The sequence below is a fragment of the Podarcis pityusensis genome, assembly GCF_964106645.2.
Source record: "Podarcis pityusensis genome assembly, chromosome: 6".
Classification (NCBI taxonomy): Eukaryota; Metazoa; Chordata; class Lepidosauria; order Squamata; family Lacertidae; genus Podarcis; species Podarcis pityusensis.
In genome coordinates, this window is record NC_138030.1 from 38501798 (window position 1) to 38529653 (window position 27856).

Genomic DNA, 27856 nt, shown 5'->3' on the forward strand with positions numbered 1-27856 from the left:
ATTGAAACCTACACAGCTGTGAAAGCACCTTTCTGCCTCCCACGCTGAATCTTATTAGAAGTGCTGGGCTAAGCACATTGAACACTCAAGTTCGCTGTAACAAAAGGCTTGTGTTTTGTGTAGTTTACACGCAGTTTGCTTCCTCTTGATTTCTTCTGTGTGGCTGCAAGTCCTACTATTCCCCGAACCCCCAGTTGCTAAAGCCCCATGACCAGCAGCTGTTTAAAGGTTTCTTGAATTCTCTGTTTGTTGAAAGAAAACCAGAGAGTTGGGGTGTCTGGGGAAAATTACACTCTGCTTGTGCCCCAAGGAAAACAACTCTCCTGTTTTGCAAAGAACAAAACCCAACAACTTCTCAAATTTTCTACATCTCTTCCTTCGCTTGGCAGAACTCTTGGACCTTGGGCACATCCCTTCGGCTTTGTCCGCTGAAAAATTGTGTTGCCAGCCATCCCAATTTTGAGTTACTTTTTATATAGATAAAGCAAGTGCAGGAGCAGATGGAACCCATTATTCAGTATGAAAATGCTGCTGCTGGCATTTGACCATGGAAAAATAAAAGAAGGAGCATTGCCATCAGTTGCATTTCTGTGCATTAGTCGCATATGCTGCCTTTGTGAGAGTAATAACATGGAAATGCCCATGCCTCAATAGTCCTGTGAAGCTGTTTGCATTTCATTTTTCCTGCTGCCAGATCCTGTACAAACATTTTCATGTCCCCTTTGCCTTGTCAGTCAAGATTCTGCTGTAGAATGTAAGGAGCTCTGCAGCCTGCCTCTTCCTACCACCAGTTTGCAAAAAGCTTACACATGATGGCAGAGAAAATTCATGTCTGCATATAGGGTAGATTAATAGCTTTGCTGTCCTACTATACTTCTGCAGTACCCTGCCGATAGCTGCTAACTTATTGATCAATATACGAAGTCCTTCTCTGGGGCTCTAATTAAAACAAGCCTGGTAGCTACTGTTCGTAGCTCAAGTGGTAATATTTTGAAGAACTGGGCTTGGAGGATCAGACCTAAGTTAAGTGAAAGAAATATACACTAGGTTTTATTTTTCAAGTGTGTTTTTACAATAAAAAGAAAATTGACCAAGCCCAATGGCAAAAATGTGCTGTAGTACAAGTCTCATGGGTTCTGACAGGCTTGTACAACACTTCTTATTTTACTACTAAGCCTAAACAGCTTGTATGCAAATCTCTTTGTCCCTAGTAAGAGAGCAGTTATAGACTAGTATGAAAAGGTCATGAACAAAGCTAAATTTGATTGATTGCAAATTAAGCCTAACTAAAGCTTAACCCATTCATGCACTTTTTAATTATTTATTGCTCTAAAACATTGGTCTACATATGGGAGGGTTATATGATGTGAATGGCAGGACCTCTTTCAACCTATATGATTTGATTTTTTTCAAGATGTTTCATTTATATTATAAATTGAAATAACTTGTAGCCAGATAAAGACGAGTTTTACCCCACAACTTTCCTGTCTCACAGACTTTGGGGCAATTAGCCGAGCCACTGGTATTGCACCTGTGGAAATGGGTGTTTAAATAATCAGTTGTGCCTTGCTTTCTCTATTTATATCACAAAATAGCAAGCAAATATTGATGCTAGCTACTTCTTTTATTTACCATTTCCCAAAAAAGCTATAGTAGTGATGAATGTGCTGCCAATTACACAGCTGCTTAGTTACATAACGTGAGCAACTTGAACACATAAGTCACTGAAAACTTTGGAGAAGAATTATGCTCCGTGCTTTATCATTTTGACTCATAATGAATTACTTACAAAGAGGACTAGTGGGAAAGCCTGAATGTTTTTTGTTGTTTTACTGCCATTTCACAATAAAGCAGTTGCCTAAATTAGTAATTAATTTGCCAGTGGGAGTGTCACTTTTGTGCAACCGATGCACAATTTACGTGCCACTTAGTGGGCTTTTAACCTCAGTGCACAGACAATATAATGTACTTCTTAGCAATAAGGTCCCATACGCGAACCAGCTTTATGGTCAACCTTAGGTGGGAGACATCACACTTTATCTGCTAGCTCGCCCCATATATAGAGAGACAAGAGATCACTTTCTGAAACCTTTGCTCACACAAGCAAGCAGGTACACCCCAATAATGACAATAATATATTTGTAACACACAGAGTGGCCCTGTATGCATTGGCTACACCCCACCCCAAAAAAAGCATGAAAAAGGAATTAGATAAAATCACTGTAAATTGTTGTGCTGATTCAGAAGTTTAATTTAAAATCAAGCTGGATTTGAGTTTGTTGGTGTCTCTGGTAACCTTTCATGGATGGTGGCTCATATTATTCATGTATGGTCTGCATTGGTACTGTTGCTGCAGGTTTGTCATGGTCTTTGGCTAGAACATTAAACTTATATTGATTGATTGATTGATGTACTTTGTAGGGCTACACTCTGAGCTTTTGGAAAGTTGAAGCCAGGCTGGAAATAGGAGGCATTGCTCTTTAAACTGATCCCTGAAGACACACTTCCCATTTTACAGGTGCAAGGGAATGGACAGCAGAATGTTGAAAAGGCCTTGAAGCTATTTGCCCACCTGATCAATAACAAGGTCTTTCTGCTGACATTTATCCGTACCCTGGAGATGCAGCGAAGTTTCTCCATGCGTGACCGTGGCAATGTGGCTTCCCTCATCATGACAGGACTTCAGGGAAAGCTAGAATATGCCACTGACGTCCTGAAGCAGTTGCTCTCTGATCTGATTGAGAAGAACCTGGAGAACAAGAATCATCCCAAGCTTCTCCTGCGCAGGTAAAAGTGAAGAGAGAAGGTGGTTTGATAGATGTTGTTACCTTTTTTGGAAAAGGCTGTGGTTCAAGAATGCAATAGCCCAGGTGTGCTAATGTGAAGGGCATGGGGGCTGGAAAAGTGAATGCTCCCTAATGTTCCTGAAATCACAAAGTTCACCCACCAGACTTAACCTTTGAACAGATTCTTCTTTGGCGATCACTCATAGCCGAGTAAGATTTGTCTTCCATAAACACGGTTTTAACAATGAGTCTGTAAGTGACTATGGAGGCCAATTCTGGATCCACACGTCCTTCCACAGTAGGGACATTGGTTTCCGGGTGGGAGTTGATCACGGTGTGGATTTGCCAAGTGTGCCTTCCTCTTAGCACATTTCTCCCTTGTGTCCTAAGTTCGAGTGTCTTCAAAGCCATGACACCTTTGGTAAAGGCTGTTCTCCAATTGGTGTGCTCGCAGGCAAGTGTTTCCCAATTGTTGGTATTTATACAATACCATACAGGGACGCGGGTGGTGCTGTGGGTTAAACCACAGAGCCTAGGGCTTGCCGATCAGAAGGTCGGCAGTTTGAATCCCCGCAACAGGGTGAGCTCCCGTTGCTCGGTTCCTGCTCCTGCCAACCTAGCAGTTCGAAAGCACTTCAAAGTGCAAGTAGATAAATAGGTACTGCTCCGGCGGGAAGGTAAACAGTGTTTCCGTGTGCTGCTCTGGTTCACCAGAAGTGGCTTAGTCATGCTGGCCACATGACCCAGAAGCTGTACGCCGGCTCCCTCGGCCAATAAAGCGAGATGAGCACCGCAGCCCCAGAGTCGGTCATGATATTATACAATACTATGTGCTTAAAGACCTCTTGCAAAAACCTTTGCTGTACCATTCTGGTTTTGCCCTGGAAAATCTGGTGTCTCCATTAGAATGTTTGTTATCCCAGCTTTCTGCCGTTGTTCCTCTTTCCCAATGACTGCTGAGAAAACTAACATGTTATGTGGATGACTCTATTTGCTTTTGTATAGACCAAGCACAAGCAAGGAGGGCGGAACCTCTGCCATAAGTGTAAGATTTCAAAGTGGGCAAGTCTGGAGCAAAGTGGCAGTAGCTACAAGAGTAGCAAAGGATAACACAACTGGCTAAGAGGAAGCCATGGAGGAGGAGCATCATTCAGTCATAGTTATGGTAGCAAAACTGAAATGTTAGTCTCCTGGCTACAGTTGATGCTATGGGCCAGTTTCCTGCTTAGGGGCACCAGGAAGGCAAGCAACAGAGGGCAAAAAACATGTCAGTTGTATCTGACTATTCTGTCTTCTATTAGAGTTATCTGCTGATTTATCTTCTGTAGCACCTCAGTTCCTATGTAATGTCAAGTTTAGTGATGCTGCACTAGCACAAAACTTGTGCTAGACCAGTGAGTCTTAGAAATTTGCTGTACGTTCAGAGAGACTTCTGTAAAGAGTCTTTGTTCTGAAAAATCTGAGGACAGAGTTTCAGGCAGTAAAGAGCAGGGAATTCTCATTGTAGTACGACACACCAAGACTCCATGTGACTTTCTCATTTTTTTATTAATTACTTTTTCATGTTGCCTTTAATGTCTCAGAAACTGAGCCAGGGATCCTTGCCTAAGCTTTTCACCTGACCTGCACCAGGAGTGCCTGGAGGTCTCAGTGTTGTCAAGGAGCAACTCCACATGGGGTGACCCTAGGTGACAGTAATAAGTAAGAATATGCAGCAGAGGTTTTGACAACTTGACAGTTTAAATGCATTACTCAGCTTCAGCAGCCTGACCCTGACCTACAGGGACATTAGCCACGTTACTCTACATTTTCCAGATGTCAGGTTTTTATTCCCAGACACACCATTTTTAGCCTACCTGGTATGTTGGTACAGATTCTCTCACCCCTCCTCCAAGCTAGCTATTGTGAATAGACAGGAAATCAGATCCACCAATTAAGTCGTGTCCATATAGAGTAATTGCCGGGTCTGAGAGGCATCGTTTTCAATATGTCTTCAAGCCACTGGGCAACTGTTCCAAACCGTGCATATCTATTTTAATCCAAATGACAGAAAAAGGAAATAGTAAGGTCACTGTAGGTGAAGCATAGCACACCAAATAAAGTTGCACAAATTCTGCATAATGGTACCTACCTTTTGTAGCAATATCTTCTATTTTATTCCTGCATGGACACACTTTGACTGACACACAGAGCATCAGAGCCTGGAGACCCATGCTAGCTTCTCATTTTGACATCACTCTTGGTAGTGATGGCTTTCTCTAAAGTCTGAACTTCCATCCCTCTGCTTATAACCAGTCCCATTTTACTTGCTAGGAAGGCAGTATCTAGGGCACAAACCCTACAAAGTTCATTGGATAGCTGCATACAGCTGCATCTATGCTAATGAAAAGAAGGGAAGAAAGGTGCAGAAAGTATGTCAAAGAAAAGCACTGGAGGCAATCATTCTCTTATATCCAGTTTAAGACCTTGCGCAGTCACCCGTGAAAGCATACGATAGAGTTAACCTCATGTTACTGGAGACAGGAAAGGGAAATGAATTGGCTGCTCATGGCCCCTGGTAGAGAATAGCATTTTTCTTCATGCCACCAGCCCTGTATAGCACAACTGGGACTTTGTGGTGAACTGGCTGCTGAGTCTTAAAGGGGTTCAGTTTGATAGATGGATGAGGGTAGAATTCCAGAGTCTACCAGATGGGATCTGTGCTTTCCAAAATTCTGACCTCTTTCCACAGAGGAGGGGTTAAAAACACCACAGAACCATCATTCTCACCACTGTCATGAGGTTACACAGGTCCTTAGGTATCAGACACACTCCCTGCCTTTCCAACCTCCACCTCAATTGCAACCTCCACCTTTCTCCAACCTATTTCATCTTCTATTTGGTCGAGCAAGAGAGTAGCTGTCAAAAGGAGGAAAACAAGATGAAGGGCAAGTATACAGGAAAACATGTTCCCTCAGGAGTTAGGTATGGGCAGGAGATTAATCTGAGGGGAGATTCAGGTCAAGGATTCAATACACCTAATTTATCTGAATCTTTGAAGTGACATAGTCCTTATGACAAAGCCACTCGGTGTTATGTTTCTTTGGCCTGTTTCTCACAGAACAGTAGTACACGGGCTAATTTTCGCAGTCAGCAGTAATCTTACAGCCTTCTGTCTGAATGATATTCCACATAACAGCCCCCCAAAATAAGAATTGTTGTGTTCAAATATGTTATTAGGTACAGGTTATGCCAGGGAAAGTTAACTCATAGGTTGAAAAGGAGGAAAAGGCATTTACCAAGGCATTTCCCCATGATTTTGTGCAGATGCATGCCCATTTTCTGAATGGCAGCTATTCCACGAGGGCAAGACTTAATGAATGTCATGTTGCATTGCATTTTTACATCAGATATGTATCCTAGCCTCTTTGAGTTCTATTTACTCAGTGTTATGACAGAAACAAAAAGAGCACTATGAAGAGTGAGAGCTCAGTTCCTGCCTTTTTTAAAATTTGGCCTGGTTCTTTCTTTGCAGAAGATATTTTGGACTAAAGGTTGCAATTAAAAGTTTAACAAACTAGAGTTTGGGTAACACAAGAGAGTATAATATATCTAATTCTCTCCTCCCATTTCTATGCAGAGTGAGAAGGCCCCGTGGTTCATATATGTTTGCATTTTAAATGCCATCCAGTGTTCAGCAAAGTGGTAGTTTTGGAACAATGCCGGGGCAGAATTTCCTTTCTCTTGTGTCTCTGAATTGTCTAACTATATTGCATGTTACCTAACTTCTTGTTTGGCTCCTTACTCTGGCCCTGCTCAGACATTACAGAAATTGAAAAGGCATAAATAACCAGACAGACTGGGGTAATTTTAGCTCATAGACTGCAATTCTGGACTGCCTTGGTGCTTGGAATAGGTATGTTACAACACTGCTCCAACACAATCCTGTTCTTGTTCCTATCTATGAATAAAAAAGAGGTGTGATCTTCAGAGTCATGAATGGGACTGCCAACAAAAGTTATTCTAGCTATTGGTGTAGTGTAACTACCGTAGTAGTAATAATAGTATGAATTCAGCAACCTGAGAATCTTTGCTTGCATGGAGGGAAACCCTATTTCTGATAGTGGAGTGGAACATAGTCATAGAAGGAGTCACTCAGCTCAGAAATTGAAGTGCTCTGTCATTCCCCAGCCCCCAATAATTTTTGCAGCTGCAGAAAAGGACAGAAGGCTGAATTCTTCTGGCAGAGCTGTTAATAATGACTTTTCACTGTTCTCTAAAAATATAAGGCTGATGATCTCAGCATTTCCTTGCGTCCTGCCACCGCCACCAGCAGGTTTTCTTCGTAATCCAGTGCACCACATCAGAGCTAGCCTGGCAGCTTCATAGCTTCATTCCCAGAGAGACAGAGCACGAGGCAAGAACAAGCCCACAGAGGCTGTGTGTGGCAAGCTGTCCTACTGCTCTTGTCTTCTCTTGCCTGCCTAAAGTGTACATGACATGTTTTATTTGACTTTTTCCATGCCAAACCCAGAGTCTTCAGTGCATCCAGTTATGAGCTGTGAAGGCGTCTTGGAGCTGAAAAGGGAAAAGAATTAAGTCAGAAGCAGATGTTTCTCTGCCTGAAGAAGGCTTAGAAAGAAATCCCTGACAGCCTTTCTTGTGGCAGAGTCAGATGCTGGGAAAGTCAACCCTCAGATAACACTAATGCTACTCAAAGTAAAATAAGAACTACTAAACTGGGACAGAGCAGTAGTCCACAGCCCAGCACAGGATCCTGTTGAGCAGTATAGAGCTAGCACAGGAAGCTTTTTGCAGCCTGAGAGACACTTTCTTTTCTGGGCAATCTTATAGGGGCCACATGCCAGTGATGGGCAGGGCTTGAGGCAAAAGTGGGTAGAGCAATGAATGTAAATATTACTTTTGTACAGTAAACTAGTTTCTACACATACTCACACACCCCTTTCTAGCCTTCCTCCATGTAAACAAGGCGTGTTCGGCCCCTTAGCCTGAGGTTTCCCATATTACTGGTCGCTCTGTGTCTTAGAGTTTGACTGGGCAGAAATCAAGTACAGTGGTACCTCGGGTTACATACGCTTCAGGTTACATACGCTTCAGGTTACAGACTCCGCTAGCCCAGAAATAGTGCTTCAGGTTAAGAACTTTGCTTCAGGATGAGAACAGAAATCGTGCTCTGGCGGCGCAGCAGCAGGAGGCCCCATTAGCTAAAGTGGTGCTTCAGGTTAAGAACAGTTTCAAGTTAAGTACGGCCCTCCGGAATGAATTAAGTACTTAACCCGAGGTACCACTGTACTGTATTGCATGGCTGTTGCAGTTTTATTTTTTTAAGTTGCAGAAACATGTCAGAAGTAGTTATCAGAAATCTTCATTACAGGCAGCCATAATGTTCTAGGCTTACTTGATAGGTATGGCTCAATTTCTATAAGCAGCTGGGTCCTTTTCAGGTATCCCTATGAAGTGACCCTTCAAAAGCAGAGGTGGAGCTACACACTATGATGACACAAACGGTTGTTTTTACTCCCCACTTCAAATACTTTAAAGTATGACCATATTCATACCATGTATTTAAAGCACTGTGATTACACTTTAAGCAGTCATAGCTTCCCCTAAAAAAATCCTAGCAACCGTAGTTTGTTAAGGGTGCTGAGACTTGTTAAGAGACTCCTATTCCTCTCACAGAACTCTCAGTTCCCAGAGTGGTTTAATAATCCCTCTTCATAGGAAACTCTGGGAATTGTAGCTCTGTGTGATGCACTTTTTCCAGCTTTAATCATACAATGTAGTTTGCCCTAGGATGCATGAGAAAGCTCCAGTTCATGCAAGACATTGCCTTATGCAAATTAGGACTCAGTACAGTCTTAAACTTCTTGTGAGCTCTCATCAAAATCAGCTGCAGAATAGGTATCAATTTTGATGTAGTTAGATTGAGGAACAGGAGGTCAATCCTGCATGATTTCCAATCAACCCCTCAAGTTTTACATAGAAATTTGTGAAACCCTATTCTATTTTTGCAATAGCGCCGTTGGTAGAGAATGAGACTCTTAATCTCATGGACTCGAGTCCCACATTGGGCAAAAGCTTCCTGCATTGTAGATTCCTACAATTACCCGGACTCTGAAACACCTGACCAGACAGAAACCCAAATGAAAAAATAGCATTGTTTGCTAAAGGTGAAGGATGCCATTCTAACCCCTAAAGAGAGTTAAGATTAGGAGTAGCGCTCTGCTAGCTGGCAGGTGGGGAGGTGTTTCCACTGCCAGTGTAAAGCCTGAAATGGGGCACTGCAGGGATGAAGCATGGCCAGCAATGCGTAGGTCTATTTCCTGGAGAGTAGCCCTATCAGAGCCCCTCTGCTACACTACCCTGGGCCTGGCATAGCAAAAAAGGAATAAAAAAAGCCTAGCCACCTTCTGACCTGGACAGTGTGAGCAGTTAGGCTCCAGATGCAGTACACTGCTCCATTTCACTGTGTTGCTCCTGGTGGAGATTTGGTTTGCTCTGCTCATATGAGGATTCTCTGTGTCTTGGAGTAGGAATGTTCATGAGATCCCAAGTAGAATAGTTCATCTCTTTGTTGGACTTCAAGCAGATAATAATAATAATTATTTATTTATTTATTTATTCCCTGCCCATGTGGCTGGGTTTCCCCAGCAACTCTGGGCGGCTCCCAATCGAATATTAAAAACACAATACAGCATTAAACATTATAAACGTCCCTAAACAGGGCTGCCTTCAGATGTCTTTTTAAAGTATGATAGTTCCTTATTTCCTTGACACCTGATGGGAGGGCGTTCCACAGGGCAGGCGCCACTACTGAGAAGCCCCTCTGCCTTGTTCCCTGTAACCTCACTTCTCACAATGAGGGAACTGCCAGAAGGCCCTCAGCGCTGGATCTCAGTGTCCGGGCTGAACGATGGGGTGGAGATGCTCCTTCAGGTATACAGGACCGAGGCCATTTAGGGCTTTAGAAGACTGCACCAACACTTTGAATTGTGCTCAGAAATGTACTGGGAGCCAATTCAGGTCTCTCAGGACTGGTGTTATATGGTCCTGGCGGCCACTCCCAGTCACCAGTCTAGCTGCCACATTCTGGATTAATTGAAGTTTCTGAGTCACCTTCAAAGGTAGCCCCATGTAGAACGCATTGCAGTAGTCCAAGCGGGAGATAACTAGAGCATGCACCACTCTGGCAAGACAGTCTGCGGGCAGGTAGGGTCTCAGCCTGCGTACCAAATGGAGCTGGTAGACAGCTGTCCTGGACACAGAATTGACCTGTGCCTCCATGGACAGCTGTGAGTCCAAAATGACTCTCAGGCTGCACACCTGGTCCTTCAGGGGCACAGTTACCCCATTCAGGACCCACCTGCCCCCCCCCAAAACAGTGCTTCTGTCTTGTCAGCATTCAACCTCAATCTGTTAGCTGCCATCCATCCTCCAGCTGCCTCCAGACACTCACACAGGACTTTCACCGCCTTCACTGGTTCTGATTTGAAAGAGAGGCAGAGCTGGGTATCATCTGCATACTGATAAACACCCAGTCCAAACCCCCTGATGATCTCTCCCAGCGGCTTCATATAGATATTAAAAAGCATGGGGGAGAGGACAGAACCCTGAGGCAACCCACAAGTGAGAGCCCAGGGGTCTGAACATTCATCCCCCAACACCACTTTCTGGACACGACCCATGCAAAAGTGAACATTCCACCTTCTGCTGCTTCACATGCAATCTACAGTTGCAGGCTTTCAAATTTAAGAAAACGGTGTGAATATTAGAGTTCAGGGTTAGATCTAGCATATAAAGAACCTCAGATATTCACGTGCCACCTTTTCCTTTTGCAAAGAATTCTGGTCTTCAGTGGGAAAAAAATCAATGGAGTGTAGTTATGAAAGTTAGAGTAGTTTTCTAAACATAAAGTCCATGCGGAGGGCAGGTGAGACCTGAATATTGCAACCCCAAGCAATCCCCGAAGGTCTCACTATGCAGAATGCTTTCCAGCTGTGCATTTAAGACAGTCACCTTCTTCTGCACTTCAGCGCACAGTGTGTTGCATTTCACCTCTTCTGTCCCAGAAATGCAATGCCGGGAGTGCTATACCACTCTTCCCCTTGCTCCTGCTCTGTTGTTGACTTTGATAGATGACACGCTGCTGAGGTTGAGAGGAGGAACCATGAGGTCTGATGAAACCACAGCAGCAGCTTCAGAAGGGTTAATGAGAAGTAGCAGTTATTCATAAGGCAAGGGAAAGATGCAAGGAGGGAACCAGAGGGAACAGCAAAACAACTTAAAAGCCTACTCCACTGTGTGAAGATCAAACATTTCAGACAGAAAGCTACAAATAAAGGCCTGTTCCAGCCCTGTGGATCGGCAGACTCCTTGAGTTTTATTTAGTATGCAAAATATTGTGAGATGGAACATTTTGTTCTAAGTTAATAATGAATGAGCAGCCACAAAGTGGGAGATTATTTTATTTTATTTTTGAGATCTGGGATGGAAGCACTTTCTAGCTGGCGTTTGTTTCCCCCCTTCCCCACCCCCCTTCCCCCTCTGTCTCTCATTACACTTTCCTTTTCAGGAATCTGGGGAAAGTTGATACTAAATGAAATTGCTATGCTTGTACTTAGAACAAGAATCAGACAGGCAGTTCAGAGTCCCAGACAAACCCAAGAAAAATTAATAAAATACACATTGATTTTTCAGGGAATCTCCTAAACCTCTTTGATTGGCTTAGTTTTATTCCCCTTGCTTCTAGACAGCCAAAGGGCTTTGGTTTCTGGCGTCAGGCTTCCTTCCCCCCGCCCCAACTTTTTTTTAAGCTGGCTCATCTCTGGAGTGTGATTTGCTGTCGTTATGTGGTCAATATGAAAAGGATTTTCTTTGAGTCTGGGGATGGTCCCATGCTGCTTTAATCTTTGAGAGCTTATTTAATATTTTTAGAGGCAGATCTATAGCAGTATTTTCCGAGTCCGTGGAGCAAAAAGCATACCTGCTGTGTGGGTCAATGCAGTGCTCCAAAGGAGCTAGCTTTCCACATCAGAAGGTCCTCTTTAGCAGATGAGAGAATAGCAGAGGTCCCTCCAGAACATGGCAAGAAAGCATTAAGGGAGTGCTTGTGGGACCTCCATCATAGGCCAGATTTCAGAGATTGCTGAACACAGTAAGATGTGGGTGGCAAAATGATATGCAGAAGATTAGAAACTTACTGTGGGAGCTCAGCGTAATGGGTAAAGAACGTGTATATATTTCTTGCTGGAACTCAGGTAATTAGCACAGATTTGGATGTTCATTTTTCAGTGATGACATTCAAAATCATTACAGTGGCAACAAAACTATAGTAATAATTTTATTTTTATTTTTTAAACAGCCAGTTTCCAAGATCCTTCTCTATTTAGCCCAGTCAAACTTATGGCCTTTCCCCCCTTTGAACAGCTGACTCGCATGCAGTTTCACAAATTGCTTTATGAGATGCCCTGGAAAAGCAAATTACCATGCATCATGGTCAGGGAGTGGGGCTGTGAGAAAAGCCCCCTTGGGTTCATGCAGTTAGTTTCATAGTTATTTAGATCATACCTGATATTTATTGTTTGTTATAGTGACTTTCAGTCTAAGGCTGCAGTCCTCTGAACACTTACTTGTAAGCAAACCCCATTGAACACAGTGGGATTTACTTTTAGTGCTGATTCAACACATACACAGAATCAGGCTGCACACCTGGTCTGATAAAGGTTTCAATAAAGGCGGGCTCTGGATCCAGACATTGTTATGCTTAGAGCAGACTTGTTGAAATCACCCACTGAAGTCACAATTATCTCAAGTCCTTTTGATTGCAGCAGCTCTGTTCTGAGCTAGTCTGAATTCAGTTCAAGGGTGAAACATGGTTAAGATAAACAATAGGATGAGAAACATCATACCTAACAAGAAGGATGAAGAAAGAATATTAGGAGCAACAGCAATTATATAGAAGTAACAGGGGAAATATGTTAAGTGCCAAAACAAGTTTAAACTGAATTCTGTACAGAAAAACAAAAACAGTGTAAAGTCATAAGATAAGATGAGATGTGATATGATCAAATTGGAGAAAGCTTAAAACTTCCCCTCCCCCGGGCCTCTGTTCAAACTCAAAATTGTTGAACAAACAATTGGGATAAAGATGCAGATTATTTGCTTGTTTGGGACCTAATGGTTCGAACTGTTGCGTGTCTAGCCACAGAACCCCCATTCTGGTGTGCCCAATCAGTAAAGAGGGTTAATAGGTGGACATGACAACTGTCTGGGATTTGAAATGGCTGCATCTTTATTGATTTCAGATGTAAGAAGCCTTGGCATAGGCATTAAGTGTATATCCCTCTCAGCCCACTCTGCTGGGAGGACTGAGGCATGAGGGATTCGGGGGTGGATCCATTGCAAAACACAGGTTTACGTGGATGGCTCCCAAATGCTGAGGGGAGCTCTATGGCCCGCTAGCCCACACAACTGACTCTTTGGACAGAGACTTCCCTCCAGACTCCTCTAATGGGGTACGCTGTTAGCATCATCGCAGGGAGAAAAAGAGGGAGATGAGTCACCACTTCACCCCCACCCACCCCCACTTGGATGAAATACTATAGGATTCTGCCCAAGACCTAAACCTAAACTGCCAAAGTTGTGCCTAGTGCTATGGGGAAGGCAAAAACTGCCATGCAGGGAATATTCCTTCCTGGCCCCAAATATGGCAACCGTCAACAGACCACAGCAAAGCCCATCTAGCTGAAAGGGATGAGTTAGCAGAAAGCAGCTACCAATGAAAGGAGGGGGCAGGGTGGGTGACGCTCCTGGTCAACTGGACTGCCGCGTGCAGGGTTGGCCGGGCTAAATAGATGGCGGGCGGATCTGAGGGAATCCTGCCTCCCTCAGGTCCACTCACCAGGCCACACATCCTGGACACCACAGATTGGCTCATTTGACTCCAGCTTTTGGCAGGAACCCGAGAGTCTCTGTGGTGGCCAGGGAGGCTGCAAGACTAAGCGAGGCAAGGTGAGAGAACCGCACCGGGTCGCAGCTGCCACTCACTGCGGATAGGACGGTAAGCGGCCATTATCAGGATTGTTACAACTTTCTCTCTGTATGGCTTTTTAGATCATTTGCCTAATGATCTGGATACATACCGGTATTTTTTATTTTTTTCAATGGACTGGTATATTTGTTTACTGTTGACTGCTTGTTTATTCAAGGTGTTTCATAGAAGTTAACTATTATTTTTTCTCATTGTCAGAATCATTTTTTTCAAAAACAGAAGGCATTAGCAAGGTACTTTCCTCTCATCAAATCACAACTATTTGTGATGTGGAAATCTTTTGTCTTCACAGTTCCCTACACATTTTATACATGCATCTGTCTATGGAGTAAAAAAGCAAACATACAAAAATAGATGGAGCTGCAAAGCTATAGTTAATATTTGTTCTGAGGGTCTGTGAATTGTTGGCAAAGAGAAACAATAACATATTCCATATCAACACTATTCCTGGAATGAGGGGCAGACAGGATACATAAAAACATATTGACCTACAATTTCATATAGTATATGACAATATGGTCTTTACATGGAATCTGACACAGAATGTGGACTCTGATTCTTGGTTTTCATTTTTTTCAAAAGCAAGTTTGTAATCATGATTGCTTTAGACGAATTTTTGTTCCTAGTTCTATACTGTCTTCTGCCACTCTATCCGCAGCATACTTTCTTTCCTAAAATAGTTGGTATTCTATGAAAACCCAATTCTAGCTCTCTCTCTCTCTGTGTGTGTGTGTGTGTGTGTGTGTGTGTGTTTGGAGTGAGAGACAGATAGAATTTGAGCAATCTGCTCTGCTTATAGGAATAAGTTTCCATACCCCAGAATTTGTTGGCTTGTATAAGTACAGCAGAACCAGATATTATTTAAACTTTGATCCGTACAACATGGGAGATTCCCTAACATTAGTAAATTAGGAAGATTAACCACACTGTCAAGAAAAATATTTGAAGTGACCTTTGTCACATATTTTCCAAGCCCTTGTACCTGAAATTGTCTAAACAGAGATGTCAACAGGAATGCAGCATTCAACACTGCTGAGCAATAGCCCCTCCTTTTTCTATATAAAGAAAAATCTCTAGAATCTCACCTTCACTCATCAAGTAGCAAAGAGTCATGCCTGAAACTATTTGAAAAATGTCTGTACCAGTTGTAAGGTAGGAAAAAGTGTTTACTGGATCTCTGGTGACCAGTTACTCTGCCAAAAACGGATTCTTACTAAAGTACTGTATACTTCATTGTCATTTGAGAAAGATGCACCCTAGCATATAATTTTAGGACAACGTGCAGCTGAATGATGCATTGCAGCGCTGTTCGTTGCTGGTGGGAAAGTCAGATGGTTAAACATTGCCACTGATCAGTGTCCTATGGAAGAAAGTCTATAGACGTTCCACTTATAAAGGATATCATCCTGCCTTGAAAAAGATTCATTTGCAGCATGTTTTCGGCTGGCACAGCTGGTAATAAATTAAGTAGCTCATCTACAGCTGCTCTATGAACACCCTGGCTCAGCACGTAGTGAGAACAGGAACCCTACTCCTTTCATTGATGCATCTTTCAAAATCTTCCCCATTTCCCAGGAACAGAGGCTGTATCACTTTTAAAGAGGAATCGGCAATCCTGCCGTGCCAGCATTAAAAACTATCATTAAGAACCATTGTATTTAAATTAGAGATAATCTTGGACACAATGTGAGGAGCTAGTGCTGGGTGTGGCCCTTGAGAAAAGCTGCAATTTCCCCTGCCATTGTCACTCTGCTGTCCTTGATTGCCACCAGCCACAAATTCCAGTGATTTACTGAGCTACAGGGTATAATTTGCACCAAGTGTGAGGAGTTACAGCTCCACCAGGCATCCCCTTCAGAGGGGCTGCTGTGATGGGCTGTCAGCTGGGCTTTGTTACTTTCAGTTCATGAGCAATCTGCATTTACTTCTTGCTGAAAATGTGGGAGGGGCAGAGCAAGGGACAAAAGCTTCAGATTGACTTTCCAATTCCAAATGATCAAAAATCAAGACTGGGACCTTCCAGCATTCATAAACGATGGCATTAAAGTCATTTTTTCTTGTTCCTTCAAACCCCCCCCCCCCACTTTCTGCTGGAATGCATTGCAATCACATTTTCAGACACCCTGAAGGCGGGAAACTGACATTTCCTAACAATTACTATTATTATAGGTATTCCATTGGCTCCTACCCTTCCACCAAGGAGCTCCCTGTGGCATTTCAGTTCAGCCTTCCCCAGCCTATTGACCACAAGATGCTTTGGGTTATACAACATCCCAGTTGTGCTGGCTTGGGCCAATAGTTGTCGTAGTGTGGAATATCTAGGACGCAACAGGTTGGGGAAGGCTGTTTTAGCCTCACAACAACTCTTGTCAGGTAAACTAAGTTGGGAGAGTATGTCTTACCCAAAGGCCACCCAATGACAGAACTTTGAATTCCACAGGGATTAGGACACACGTTCTCTGTATCGTGAGCCCCAAGAACATTATCTGCTGCTTGGACAAATGAATGCATACTTGCTGTTTCTAAGATTAGCCTTGAAAAATGCACCATTTCTGATGCAATCAGGAGAGGTGTGGTGGCCTTAAAAAGCTCAGCGTACCATTTTCCTGGCATGCTCTGGTCCATGGGGTCACAAAGAGTCGGAAACGACTAAACAACAACAACAACCATTTTCCTACTTCCAAACTTAAAAGGGCTATTTAACTCTTTGGGTGCTGTTGCTCACATAGCAGATACAGTATTAGGAAAACAGAGTGTCCCTAGCCCAGAAGTTGTTAGTTGTGACCAAGGCAGCAGCCCTTCTCACAATAAATTGGGGTTCCAACTTGCTTTGTAGTAAGATAAGGCTGCATGTTCCACTGAAAGGAACACTGAAACATTGTAGTTCACAGCTTGATAGATATTAGCACATAGCATATGCAGCAATGAGTATTGCAATAGATCCCTCCTGTAGTTCACGTTTAGTTTTGCCCTCAGAGTACATTGTGGAGTTTATGTTTATCTTTGTTTGAACTATTTTTCTTGCAGCAGATGGCTTTCTGTTACTTAGCGTATTGTCTTCTGCTGTGGCTTTTGTCCATTATTTCATCAAAAAGCAGAAAAAAATCTAAAAATAAAAAAAATACAGACGGATACACAATTATATTGTGTGATGAAATGCCACATTGTTTGAAATCTGCTATACAATTACATTAACTTCATTTTTCTATTGCATTGGTGCCCTGGCACTAATCACCTGGTTCTGCGAAGAAAAAGATTGTACAGGGAGGAGTCTTTACAATCATATATTTTTAATTGATTGATTGATTGATTGATTGATTGAATTTATATACTTCCCTATACCCGGAGGTCTCAGGGCTGTTCACATAAAAAGATACTGTGCTTAATTTATGAGGGAGGGAGAAGTTACACTAGTCCTTACTTTTGGGTTAGGGTATTGTTTAGGTGGTTTGGTTGTTGCTGCTGTTATTGATATTAATATTTTGTATCTTAATTTTTTGATCTTATAATGATTTCTGTGGGACTTGTTGGAATTTTTCAATTATGGTTGTGTGCTTTTTGGTGTGTTTTATTTATGACTACTTTTGTTATGTTTGCAATTGTGTAAATCTTTTCATGTTTCAAGCAGCCTTCAGCATGGCTCTAGCCATCTAAAGGCAACATACAAATTAAATTATGATGATCTATTCATTTTTTTATTTTAATGTGGGCTTCATAAAACTCCTTCTAATCTCTTCCCAGGACTGAGTCAGTGGCTGAGAAGATGTTGACTAATTGGTTTGCTTTCCTTCTCCACAAATTCCTAAAGGTAAAGAGTCAGCTGCTTCTAACCTGAATCTATTTCCTTTGTTATGTTCTTTTCAAGTTCTTGTTTTCTGTGGTCACCTCCAGAGCATCAGTATTTTGCAGTAAGGATGCAAACTCATGCCAGAAATGTAGGTTTCCATAATTAAAGTGGATTAAAGTGCTTTGTAACCCTAGCACACACAAAAAACAGACTTTATGCAGTTAGGAAAGTAATGGGGAAATGTGCTAGAAGTGTGGGATGGACAAATAATTAATAGGAAGGTGTAAAATCACCACATAAGCAAATCAGGATGAATTCTCATTCTTGTATCACAAATCAGATCAAAAGCTCAGTAAAGACCAGACATTGTCTAATCTGCATGTAAGCTTTGTATTAACTCTTCAAGTGGCTGGAGGAAGTTAAACCCAGAGACAGGGAGTAATAGGAGGAAAGTGTAGAGACCGCCCACTCCTGTGTACAAATGCATCTTTGGTTCTCTAATCTGTGGATGGGTTTTTGCCCTCACTACACTCTGCTATGCATTCTGGGAACTGTTACTATTTGAAAAGGCCATAATTCTGCAAAATACCGTATTTTTTGCTCTATAAGACTCACTTTTTCCCTCCTAGAAAGTAAGGGGAAATGTGTGTGCGTCTTATGGAGCGAACAGCTATCCCAGAAGCTGCGCAGCGATCCCTCTTGCTGTTCTGGCTTCTGAGATTCAGAATATTTTTTTTCTTGTTTTCCTCCTCCAAAAACTAGGTGCGTCTTGTGGTCTGGTGCGTCTTATAGAGCAAAAAATACGGTAATTCTCAGCACTTTCCCTAGACTCACATGGGGGAAGTCAGGATAATTTAAGATTGTAGTACAGGTGTGTTCTATACTGGTTCCCTTAGCACATGACTTTCTAGATTACATTACAAATCTGAAATGTCACACATGTGTACTCAACAGAGGGAAATCAAGGCACAGATACAACAGATTAAAAGAGAAAAGGGTAGGAAGAAGAAATACTCTACTGGTCTCAAGCCAATGCAGTTCAGTTCCCCATTCTCCTATACTGTATCCAATGCATTATCAAGAGCTGGATATTCATATTTTATTTTAGACATTGAATACAGTTTATGGCTACTTCAGATGGCTACAAAGACCTGTTGGCGCCTGTTTGATCTTGTGGTGTTTTATAATGAAGTCCAATAGACAGTTATTCCCCTTTTTATACATTTGATGATTGTGATCAGGGCTTTTTCCCCCAGCCGAAGCTCACTGGAGCTCAGTTCTGGCACCTCTCAGATGGGTGCCATTGCCATTCTAAGAGAACAAGGGAGAAGTTCTTGGTGAGCTCCAGCACCTCTTTTACTAGAAAAATAGCACTGATCGTAATTATTGTTTACACAGCACCATCTATATACTTGATGACTTCCAGAGTCCTATAGGTAAAAATAGTAAGATCCCTGCTCTTCAGGAGCTTACAATTGAAAATAAAGTGGGGTGGGGGGAGGCAATAATACAAAGGGTTGAATATGGGCAAATGCAGTTGCACATCTAGTGGATGGATTTAAAGAGTGGTGTCATGGAATTGCAGAATTATAGAGTTGGAAAGGACCAGGAGGGTCATCTAATCCAACCCCCTGTGATGCAGGAAGATTTTGCCCAACGTGGGGCTTGAACCAACGACCTTGAGATTAAGAGTCTCATGCTTTACTGACTGAGCTTTCCTGAGCTTCCGCATCATGTGGGTTTAGACAGAATAATAATTTTGGCAGCAGTTTTGGAGCAATGTGAGAAACCTAGGTATAAAAGGGAGGAGCCAGAGATGAAAACGTTGCAGTAGTCAAGGCTGGAGATTGCTACAGAATGAATCAGAGTTTTAGCCAAGGGATCAGAGAGGAGTGGGTGAATTTTTGTAATAACATAAAAAGAAAAGTGTCTTTGTAGCTGATTGAATGTAACAAGGGAGATATTATGTGGCTTCTTTTTCTTGAATTTCTGGTTTATTTAGATACTTTAGTTGTGAATGTTTCATATTTAATGCTTTATTTTATTGCTTTACTATTAATGCTGCTGACCAAATTGAAAGCACACATGTTTTAAACACTATTTAGTGAGGTACATCCCCAGTAAATTGAGCAATATTATGAACTTACCTCTAGGACAGGGAATTGGATCTAGCCGGAGTCTTGGCTCCAAATGTGGCCAACCCTCCACAGGTCATTTTGACAGATGGGCAGGATCACCCCATTGTCAGTCACTTGACATCATATAACACCTATAATGAAACTGACCAGTATAGATGTTAGGTATAAAAGCCAATGTTTGCTTTTTCCTTACTAAATGGTGCATAAAACAAGGACACATCCTTTCTGGTTACATATTTTTGCAACACATCCTGTAATCTTTAGAAACCAAAACCATGCAAACTCAAATCAGCCAACATTGCTTGTGAAGCTCAATGAATTTAAAAATCAGGAGGGTTGTGTAGCTGCTTTTAAATTATACTTGTTTGCCATGGTTTCTCTGCCTTTGACAAGTTCTATCTTTATCAGTGTGCAAGTTCTCTTGTGTTCTGTGTCAAACAGGAATGTGCTGGAGAGCCACTCTTCATGTTGTACTGTGCCATCAAGCAACAGATGGAGAAAGGCCCAATTGATGCCATTACGGGGGAGGCACGTTATTCCCTGAGTGAAGACAAGCTGATCCGGCAGCAGATTGAGTACAAAACTCTAGTGAGTGGGTGCCTTCTCTGAACAATTTTTGGTTGCACCAGCCATCAGCCATCATGGGGAACATAATCCTGGGCTGGACGTAGATTGAATGGGGAAGTTAGGTGGCAATTTTTTCCTGTCCAAAGTGCTTTATATAATAGAATGTTTTCATGGTGATTCTTATTGTGGAAACTCTGGGTCCATATCCAAGCAGAGAAGCTTCCTGAGAAAAGATGTGAAGCCCAGGCACCTTAGTGAATAGTAATACAAACCTAATACTTTTCCTTTTAAGCCAGCCCATTGTTTTTAATGGTAGTGAAAATGCCTGAAGATTCCATATAGGGTGGAAATAGGCAGTTAGCCATCTCAGCTAGTTCTAACCCTCATTTTCAGAATTGTGGCTGATGTTCCATGATACAGGTGAGTCTTTTAAAAGAGGCCCCATGGAATATGTGTACTCTGTATCCACGGGGCCTCTTTTAAAGGACTCACCCTGTGGTATAGTATAGTATAGTATAGTATAGTATAGTATAGTATAGTATAGTGTATAGTATAGTATAGTATAGTATAGTATAGTATAGTATCGTATCGTATCGTATCGTATCGTATCGTATCGTATCGTATCATCGTATCGTATATGTACAGTTGAATTACAAATGGGGAAGGAATATGGGAGGGGGGAATCACATCCCAGTGTGGACTCACCTGTACAAAACTCTTGGACCAATGTATACATTGTCCCTGGGAAGGACATTGGACAAATGTATGGGGGGGGGGGGATAGTGAATACCATGGGTTCAAAGTGACAATCACATTTTTCCTCAGACAATATCCCTAGGCAGGACATCATATCCCAACACCAATATTGCCAGGAGGCATTTGCCACCTTGTTTGCTGCCTGTGTGGAGCCAGTCACACTTCCTAGCAGTTCCAGGTGGCTAGGTCCTGTTGGAGAAAAGAGGGGAAAGATTGTAAAGCCCCTAGACCAGGCATGTCCAAAGTCCATTTCAGGGGCCTAATATGGCCCACCAGTTGATTTAATCTGGGCCCCATGTCCTGGGGTAAAATCCTTTAAAAAACTCAGCAACTTCAGTCGGCCCTCATGCATGTTCACTTCATCAAAACTGGCCCTCTTTGAAAAATGTTTGGGCACCCCTGCTCTAGACCACCTCATTAGTTCCTGTTTTTAACTACATCTGTGTAGATTTGTGTTTAAAAAAACCAAAAACCTGCACATTAAACTGCAAAAACAGGACAGAGTTAATCTGTTAGTGTCTAAAAATAAAACACGCTTAAACTGGACAAAGAGCAAGCCATCCATCCGTAATCTGAAGGGATGAACCAGGCTTTCCAAAGCATTATGTACATCACCCGTGGGCATCATCCATGCACAAATTTTATCCACCTTCCCAAGGGACAGAGAGAGCTACAGTAATTGTATGTACGCAATTGTCTAATTATGTAGACCACATCTCTGCATACTTACAGATCTAGGTCTCCACATGCGTTCTATGAAATTGAAAATCTTTTTTTTTATCAATTTAGCTTCCCTGTCTAAATAGGACTTAATTGTGAACAGGCATTTTTATACCTCCAACTTAGGTTGAGAATTCCTGTAATATGCAGATGATTTCTTCTTATCTTTTCTGAGTTCATCTTAATATTCCCATTCTTTTCTCTTCTCTAGATCTTGAACTGTGTGAATCCAGACAATGAGAACAGTCCTGAGATTCCTGTGAAAGTGTTGAACTGTGACACCATCACTCAGGTCAAAGAGAAGATTCTGGATGCAGTGTATAAAAATGTCCCATACTCACAAAGGCCACGAGCTGTTGACATGGACTTGGGTAGGAACATACTTGGTTTGGGAAAGAGCTACTTATGGAAATGGGATGGGAACAGCACTTACACTGGAATCAATAGAAGACTAATTTAACCCATTCTTCCTTTCTTGGAGGTTCATCATTGCAGAGAACCATCCTACCAATGAGATGACTGTGCCTCTGTCCTTGATTGTCTAACATTGTCTTCCTTCTCCTGCAGAGTGGCGGCAAGGCCGAATAGCACGTGTGGTCCTTCAGGATGAAGATATCACCACCAAGATTGAGGGTGACTGGAAGCGGCTAAACACCTTGATTCATTATCAGGTAAGCAAGTAAAGCCTAGAATCCAGCCCACAGAAATCAGCTGAGCGGAAGACAAAGCAAACAAAAAACAAAAAACACAGAAATTTAATTCCTCTGTATCTCCTCTAACAAGACAGGCAGAGAGAGTCACATTCTTATGATAAATCAGAACGGCTCAATGTGTTCACGTATTAAAAGGGAAAACAGCCCTGACACACATCTCACAGGAACAAGCAGAGCTGAAAATTGACTAAATTAAAAATGCCAGCTGTGTTCACAAGACAGACAGCATATGCAGAGGAGCTGAGCTCCCAGCGCTAAGGATACCGAGGCCAGTGTAGTAGCTGCCCTGTCAGAAGTGGAGGGCTGGAATGTGACAAAGGAGTGTGGGGGTGAAATCTGCCACGGGCTGCAGATCATGCAGCTGGATAGAGCGATAGTCAGAACAAATGTCCCGAGATATCAGGCTGCATGGGCAATTGGTTTTCCACCAATTCACACATACAAAGCTCTGCTACGGCTCAATTTAGAGAGACTGGCCCATTTCATATGTCACTGTCTCCATACTGCGAAGATCTGGGCTCAGTTCCCTGCTCTGCCACAGAGCCAATCTGTGACTTTTGAGCAAATAATTGAGGAAATAATTTGTCATACCATGCAAATTCAGTGTTGATGAAACTTGCAAAGGCTGCATAAGCCAGAAACTGGTTAATTATGTTGCATTGCAGATCACCAAGTATGAATACTCAGCCAAGCCCATCCGCTTATCTGAGTCTGGAGTGATACACAAGAAATGTGTGTATTGGAATGGAACTGTATTAGCCCTAGGTGGTGGAACAGCATTCCTACGGGCAGATGTGCTGTCCTAGTAATCCTATCTGCTTTGTCATTTGTTTCAATTGACACTTCCATTCCTTTACAGTGAAACCTCCTACTTAGTAAATTTTCTAATTATTCCTCAAAAAGGGTGGGAGATTGACTCTTGCTCAGCCAGATGCTTAGCATTTAAGGTAGGAAGGTCATGTGATTTTTATCAGGTCTACAATTTTTAGATCATTTCAAAGGATATTGTTAATCCCTTGTGGCCATGAATTCTATGAATTGTTTGATTTTTCTGTGTGCAGTACAGTCGTACCTTGTTTTGTGGCCGGGATCTGTTCTGGAGCCCCGGCCACTAGCCAAAAAGGACGCAGGGCAAAGCGCCGCGTCTGCACGCACGTGCGGAGTGGTTTGCACTTCTGTGCATGCACAATTTAATGCTTCTGCGAGCTGCAAACCCAGAAGTAACCCATTCTGGTACTTCCGGGTTTGCCATGGATGTTCGCCGGAATGGACGCTAGACTAGGCGGATGTTCGTGGAGGTATTACTGCATATCCTAAAACAGAACAGATTTCCTCAGCACTTGCTCCTTCAGAAGTCCTTTTCAGTTTGGCTTAAATTTAGTCCATTACACAGCCATGTGGTGGCTTTCCTTTGCAGTAAGACTGGTGGTGGGTACAGTAATCTGCTCCTGTCACCCATCACCCTTCTTTTACTGTAAATATGTAACATTCATTTGTGTATATCAGTTAAGTTATGCGCTTGCAAATGCTACACTGGTTAATTGAAAAGGCATGACAAGTGTACAGTGGTACCTCGGGTTACGTACGCTTCAGGTTACATACGCTTCAGGTTACACACTCCGCTAACCCAGAAATAGTGCTTCAGGTTAAGAACTTTGCTTCAGGATGAGAACAGAAATCGTGCCCCGGTGGCGCAGCAGCAGCAGGAGGCCCCATTAGCTAAAGTGGTGCTTCAGGTTAAGAACAGTTTCAGGTTAAGAACAGACCTCTGGAATGAATTAAGTACTTAACCCGAGGTACCACTGTATACCACTTTACTATATTTAGCAAACTTAAAAAATAGTTTTTCTAAATCAGTATGTCCAGGAAGCTAAATGCATGTTGAATCCTTTGCGTGATATGGGTTTGCATAGATTTCAATATGAGCCATGTGAATAAATTACTGTCTCTTTGTGATGGTCAAAAAGCCCCCAGGTGAATCCTGTGCAATCTTAAGCATGTTTATTCAGAGGTAACCCCAACTTTGTTAAATTAAACATTCCTTTGTAAGTGCAGTTTGCATTGCAACCTAAGTTGCCTATTTTAGGAATGGTGACATATTCTTGCCTGCTGTTTGAGGGTTTGTGTCTACTACAGGGATTTTGGGGGCCACATATACTGTTGGTGTCACATGCATAAACCATTTATTTATCTTCAGTCAGCAAATAAACGAGCCAGTCTCCTAGATGCAGCTTCTGGCAACCTCTGCAACCCTTGCAATTCACTGCTTGATAACCCCATTTCCCCAAAGGATTCAGCCTTGTAATGTGTGCAAATGACATTGTCCAGACAAGGATTGCATGGCAGAGGAATTCAATGAATTTTCAATTGCAGGTGCTGATTAGGGTGAAATAGAGAGTGCACTAGACTGAGAGCAGATTTAACCCTTGCTGAGATAGGGTTACCTCACCACCAGTGAGCCAGTGGTTAGGTGAGGGAAGGATTGGAAGAAGGGGCTGACTGATCATGTTGCAGCTGCTTTACATTTTCCTGTGGGAAAGGAAAGGAGCTTGCTAACAGGTGGCTGTCCTCTGGCTTTATGCATTTTCCGATTAGGTTTTTTTAAAAATATCCAGATGTTTATGGAGTGAAAATTCTCTGAAGGGTCCTGATAAAGTTCTGTTTCTGAGGCCAAACCAATATCTGGATAAAAGATATACAACACCATGTACTGTCCTTATTAGTTACTGTATTTTTATAGACCACCCAATGGCATAGGTTCTTGGGCAGCTTATAAGAAATAAAAGAGTCACACTGATTAATAAAAATGAAAGAGCAAAACAAATAAATAGCATCATAAAAACTTAAACCCACAGAGAAAGAAATAAGACCAATTATATATCAGTCACTGAGCCCAAATTTTAAAATCACAAATTATTTTAAAGACTTGGGCAATTAAAGAAATTACATCTGTTGCTAAAAAGACCATAAAGAAATTGTCAAGCAAGCCACTCTAAGGAGGCTATTCTACAATCAGGTTGCCACCACCAAGAATGTCCTGTCCATAGTAGCCGCTCATCTTGCGTCATTTGAGCAAGACCTTTGAAGAGGAACTTAAATTCTCAGTAGATATACACAGATGGAAAAGCTAATCTTTTAAGTGACCTGGCCCCAAGCTATTTAGATATAAAGGGCAACACTCTGAACTGGGCCAGAAACAAACCAAGAGTCACTACACCTGATAAGGCACTGACAAAATATGATAAAACATATCTTGTGACCATATTATACATATTGTGGCTCTGTTTTAAACTGAACACACACACACATATATCTGTGCACACAGTTCCCCCTACTATGCTAATTATTAGCTCCTCCAGCCTTCCAAGAAGAAAAATGGACTTAAAATGAAAAACCTGCTTCCCTCCCTGCCCCAACTGAGATTCAAGAGTAGTAGAGAGTTGGAGTAGCTGTACTATCAGTGGTCTATCATAGAGATTCATACCATATATGTAAATCGGAAGATCTCAGGATTCCAGAATGGAAAAGCAACTAAAGAAGAGAGGTTGCTCCATAGAAGGAGAAAGCACTAGGTAAAAGGAGGGAGGGTGCAGAGTTGGGAGGGATGGAGGGGGAAGTAGTAAGGAATTCTGGAAAGCGGTGAAAAGTGAAGCTTCGGTAGTTAGAGTTTTGCTTGGGAAGAAAATGTTATCTGATTGAGGGGACTGCAGTAGGCCTATGCACCCATTACAATCCTTCTGATTCCCTCCAACCCTACAGTCCTTGGATGTAAGATTGCTGATTAACTTATTTCGGCCTGTCTGTCTCTCTTGAACTTTCAGCTCAGAATAAATACTGCTTCTTGAAGCCTTTCAAAGGATTCCCCTTGCGCACTGTAACCCCTTCTCTATATGCTGTACAAAGAAGAAAACACTTTTAAAACATTTCACTTTAGAAATCTAGCCTCCTTCAATTGCTTTCATTGTTGTTGTTATAGGCTTGAAGGAGGCCCTCTTGACAACCTATCAGCTCACAAAACCAAGCTTTAAAGCCAGCAGCACTTAACTGGCCCAGGACTGCCACGGTTCTCAGTAAAATAAAGAGCAGATGGGAGGGGGACTCTCCCTGTAGATCTTGAGAAGTGGGCAGGTCCATATGACATAGCATCAGTCTTCATAAGGTAGCTGTTGAGGTGTTCATAAAAACTTTCCAGTTGGTGCCCATATAGCAATCACACAGCTACAGTCATGTATCACTCACCATAGAGGTGCTTGCAGGGGGCTGTGGGGGACAACCACGGGGATAAAACAATGGCAATTATTGTCACAAAAATGTTATTTCCTTGCAATAACATTAAGGGAGGCTGGCAAGAGAGAAGATGTTTGGATCCCCTAAAACAATTGCAGAGTGCATGTTTTTCTGCAACAAACTAGTAACTTAGAAAGGCCTTTAAACAGGGTGGTGCCCCTTGTTCCAGTTATAATACAGATTGTTAACCCAGGCCAGTATCCTTGACTGCAGTGCAGTATGTGAGGAATTAATATACCTCATAGACTACTGTGGGATTACCATGAAAGTCACCCTGGACTGTAATGCATCTGTAATGCCCTGTGCTTCTGTTTTGTCACGTTCCATTTTCGCTGGAGAAGGAAGAATCCATTGTAAATTTTGGCTGGAGCAGAAGGGCACGGCAACTCCTGTGACAGTGCAGGTGCATCATCATGAGCCAACAGCATGATGGCAATTGTGGCAAATTGCACAGAAAATCATTTTGCCTGTTTGTGTTACTGTGGAAGTGTGGTTGAAGAGTTCTTGCCAGTGGTACAGGGTCTACACACACAGGAGTGTATTCCCACATGTAATTTGTGAAAATAAAAACATGAGAAGCAATTGTATTCATGACATTATATAAGTCAGATGCAGGTGTGCTGGGCTACTTCCAGGATTCTTCATACAGACAAACCCTTCCTTGTTTGAAGCTTTTTCATGAATTAAATTCATACTGTTGGAAGGAGTTATGTCAGCAGCATTTTTCAAGGTGCAGAGTGCTTTACAGCTCTCTCCTGTTTTATCCTCATGGCTGCTCTGCAGAGCAGGTAAAGCTGAGAGATCATGACTTGCCCACAGCCACCCATGGAGCTTCATGGCTAAGCAGGGCTTGAGCAGCTTTCTGCCTTGTCTAAAACCAACATTTTGCCTACAGATCAAAATGCAGGCTTCTGGTCGTAGGTTTGCAGACTGGTATAATATAGTACAAATGCAGGCTAAGATTTCTGCAAAGCCACCTCAGCTGTTATTAAAGGGAATGGAGAAGTGGGGATTTTCACATGCAGCTAAATAACTAAAAAGCACAAATTCCC

At 42.4% G+C, this 27856-nt stretch overlaps 1 protein-coding gene across 2 annotated transcripts in view; it reads left to right on the forward strand.

The window, feature by feature from the left end:
• PLXNA2 (plexin A2) overlaps nt 1-27856 on the forward strand; it is a 403964-nt gene that overhangs the window by 343692 nt on the left and 32416 nt on the right. For both annotated transcript variants that reach the window (XM_081009779.1, XM_081009778.1), the window contains exons 22-26: nt 2519-2787; nt 17578-17644; nt 20203-20349; nt 22016-22175; nt 22372-22475. In XM_081009779.1, coding sequence (XP_080865905.1) covers nt 2519-2787; nt 17578-17644; nt 20203-20349; nt 22016-22175; nt 22372-22475 — 747 coding nt within the window. The remainder of the gene's footprint in view (nt 1-2518; nt 2788-17577; nt 17645-20202; nt 20350-22015; nt 22176-22371; nt 22476-27856) is intronic.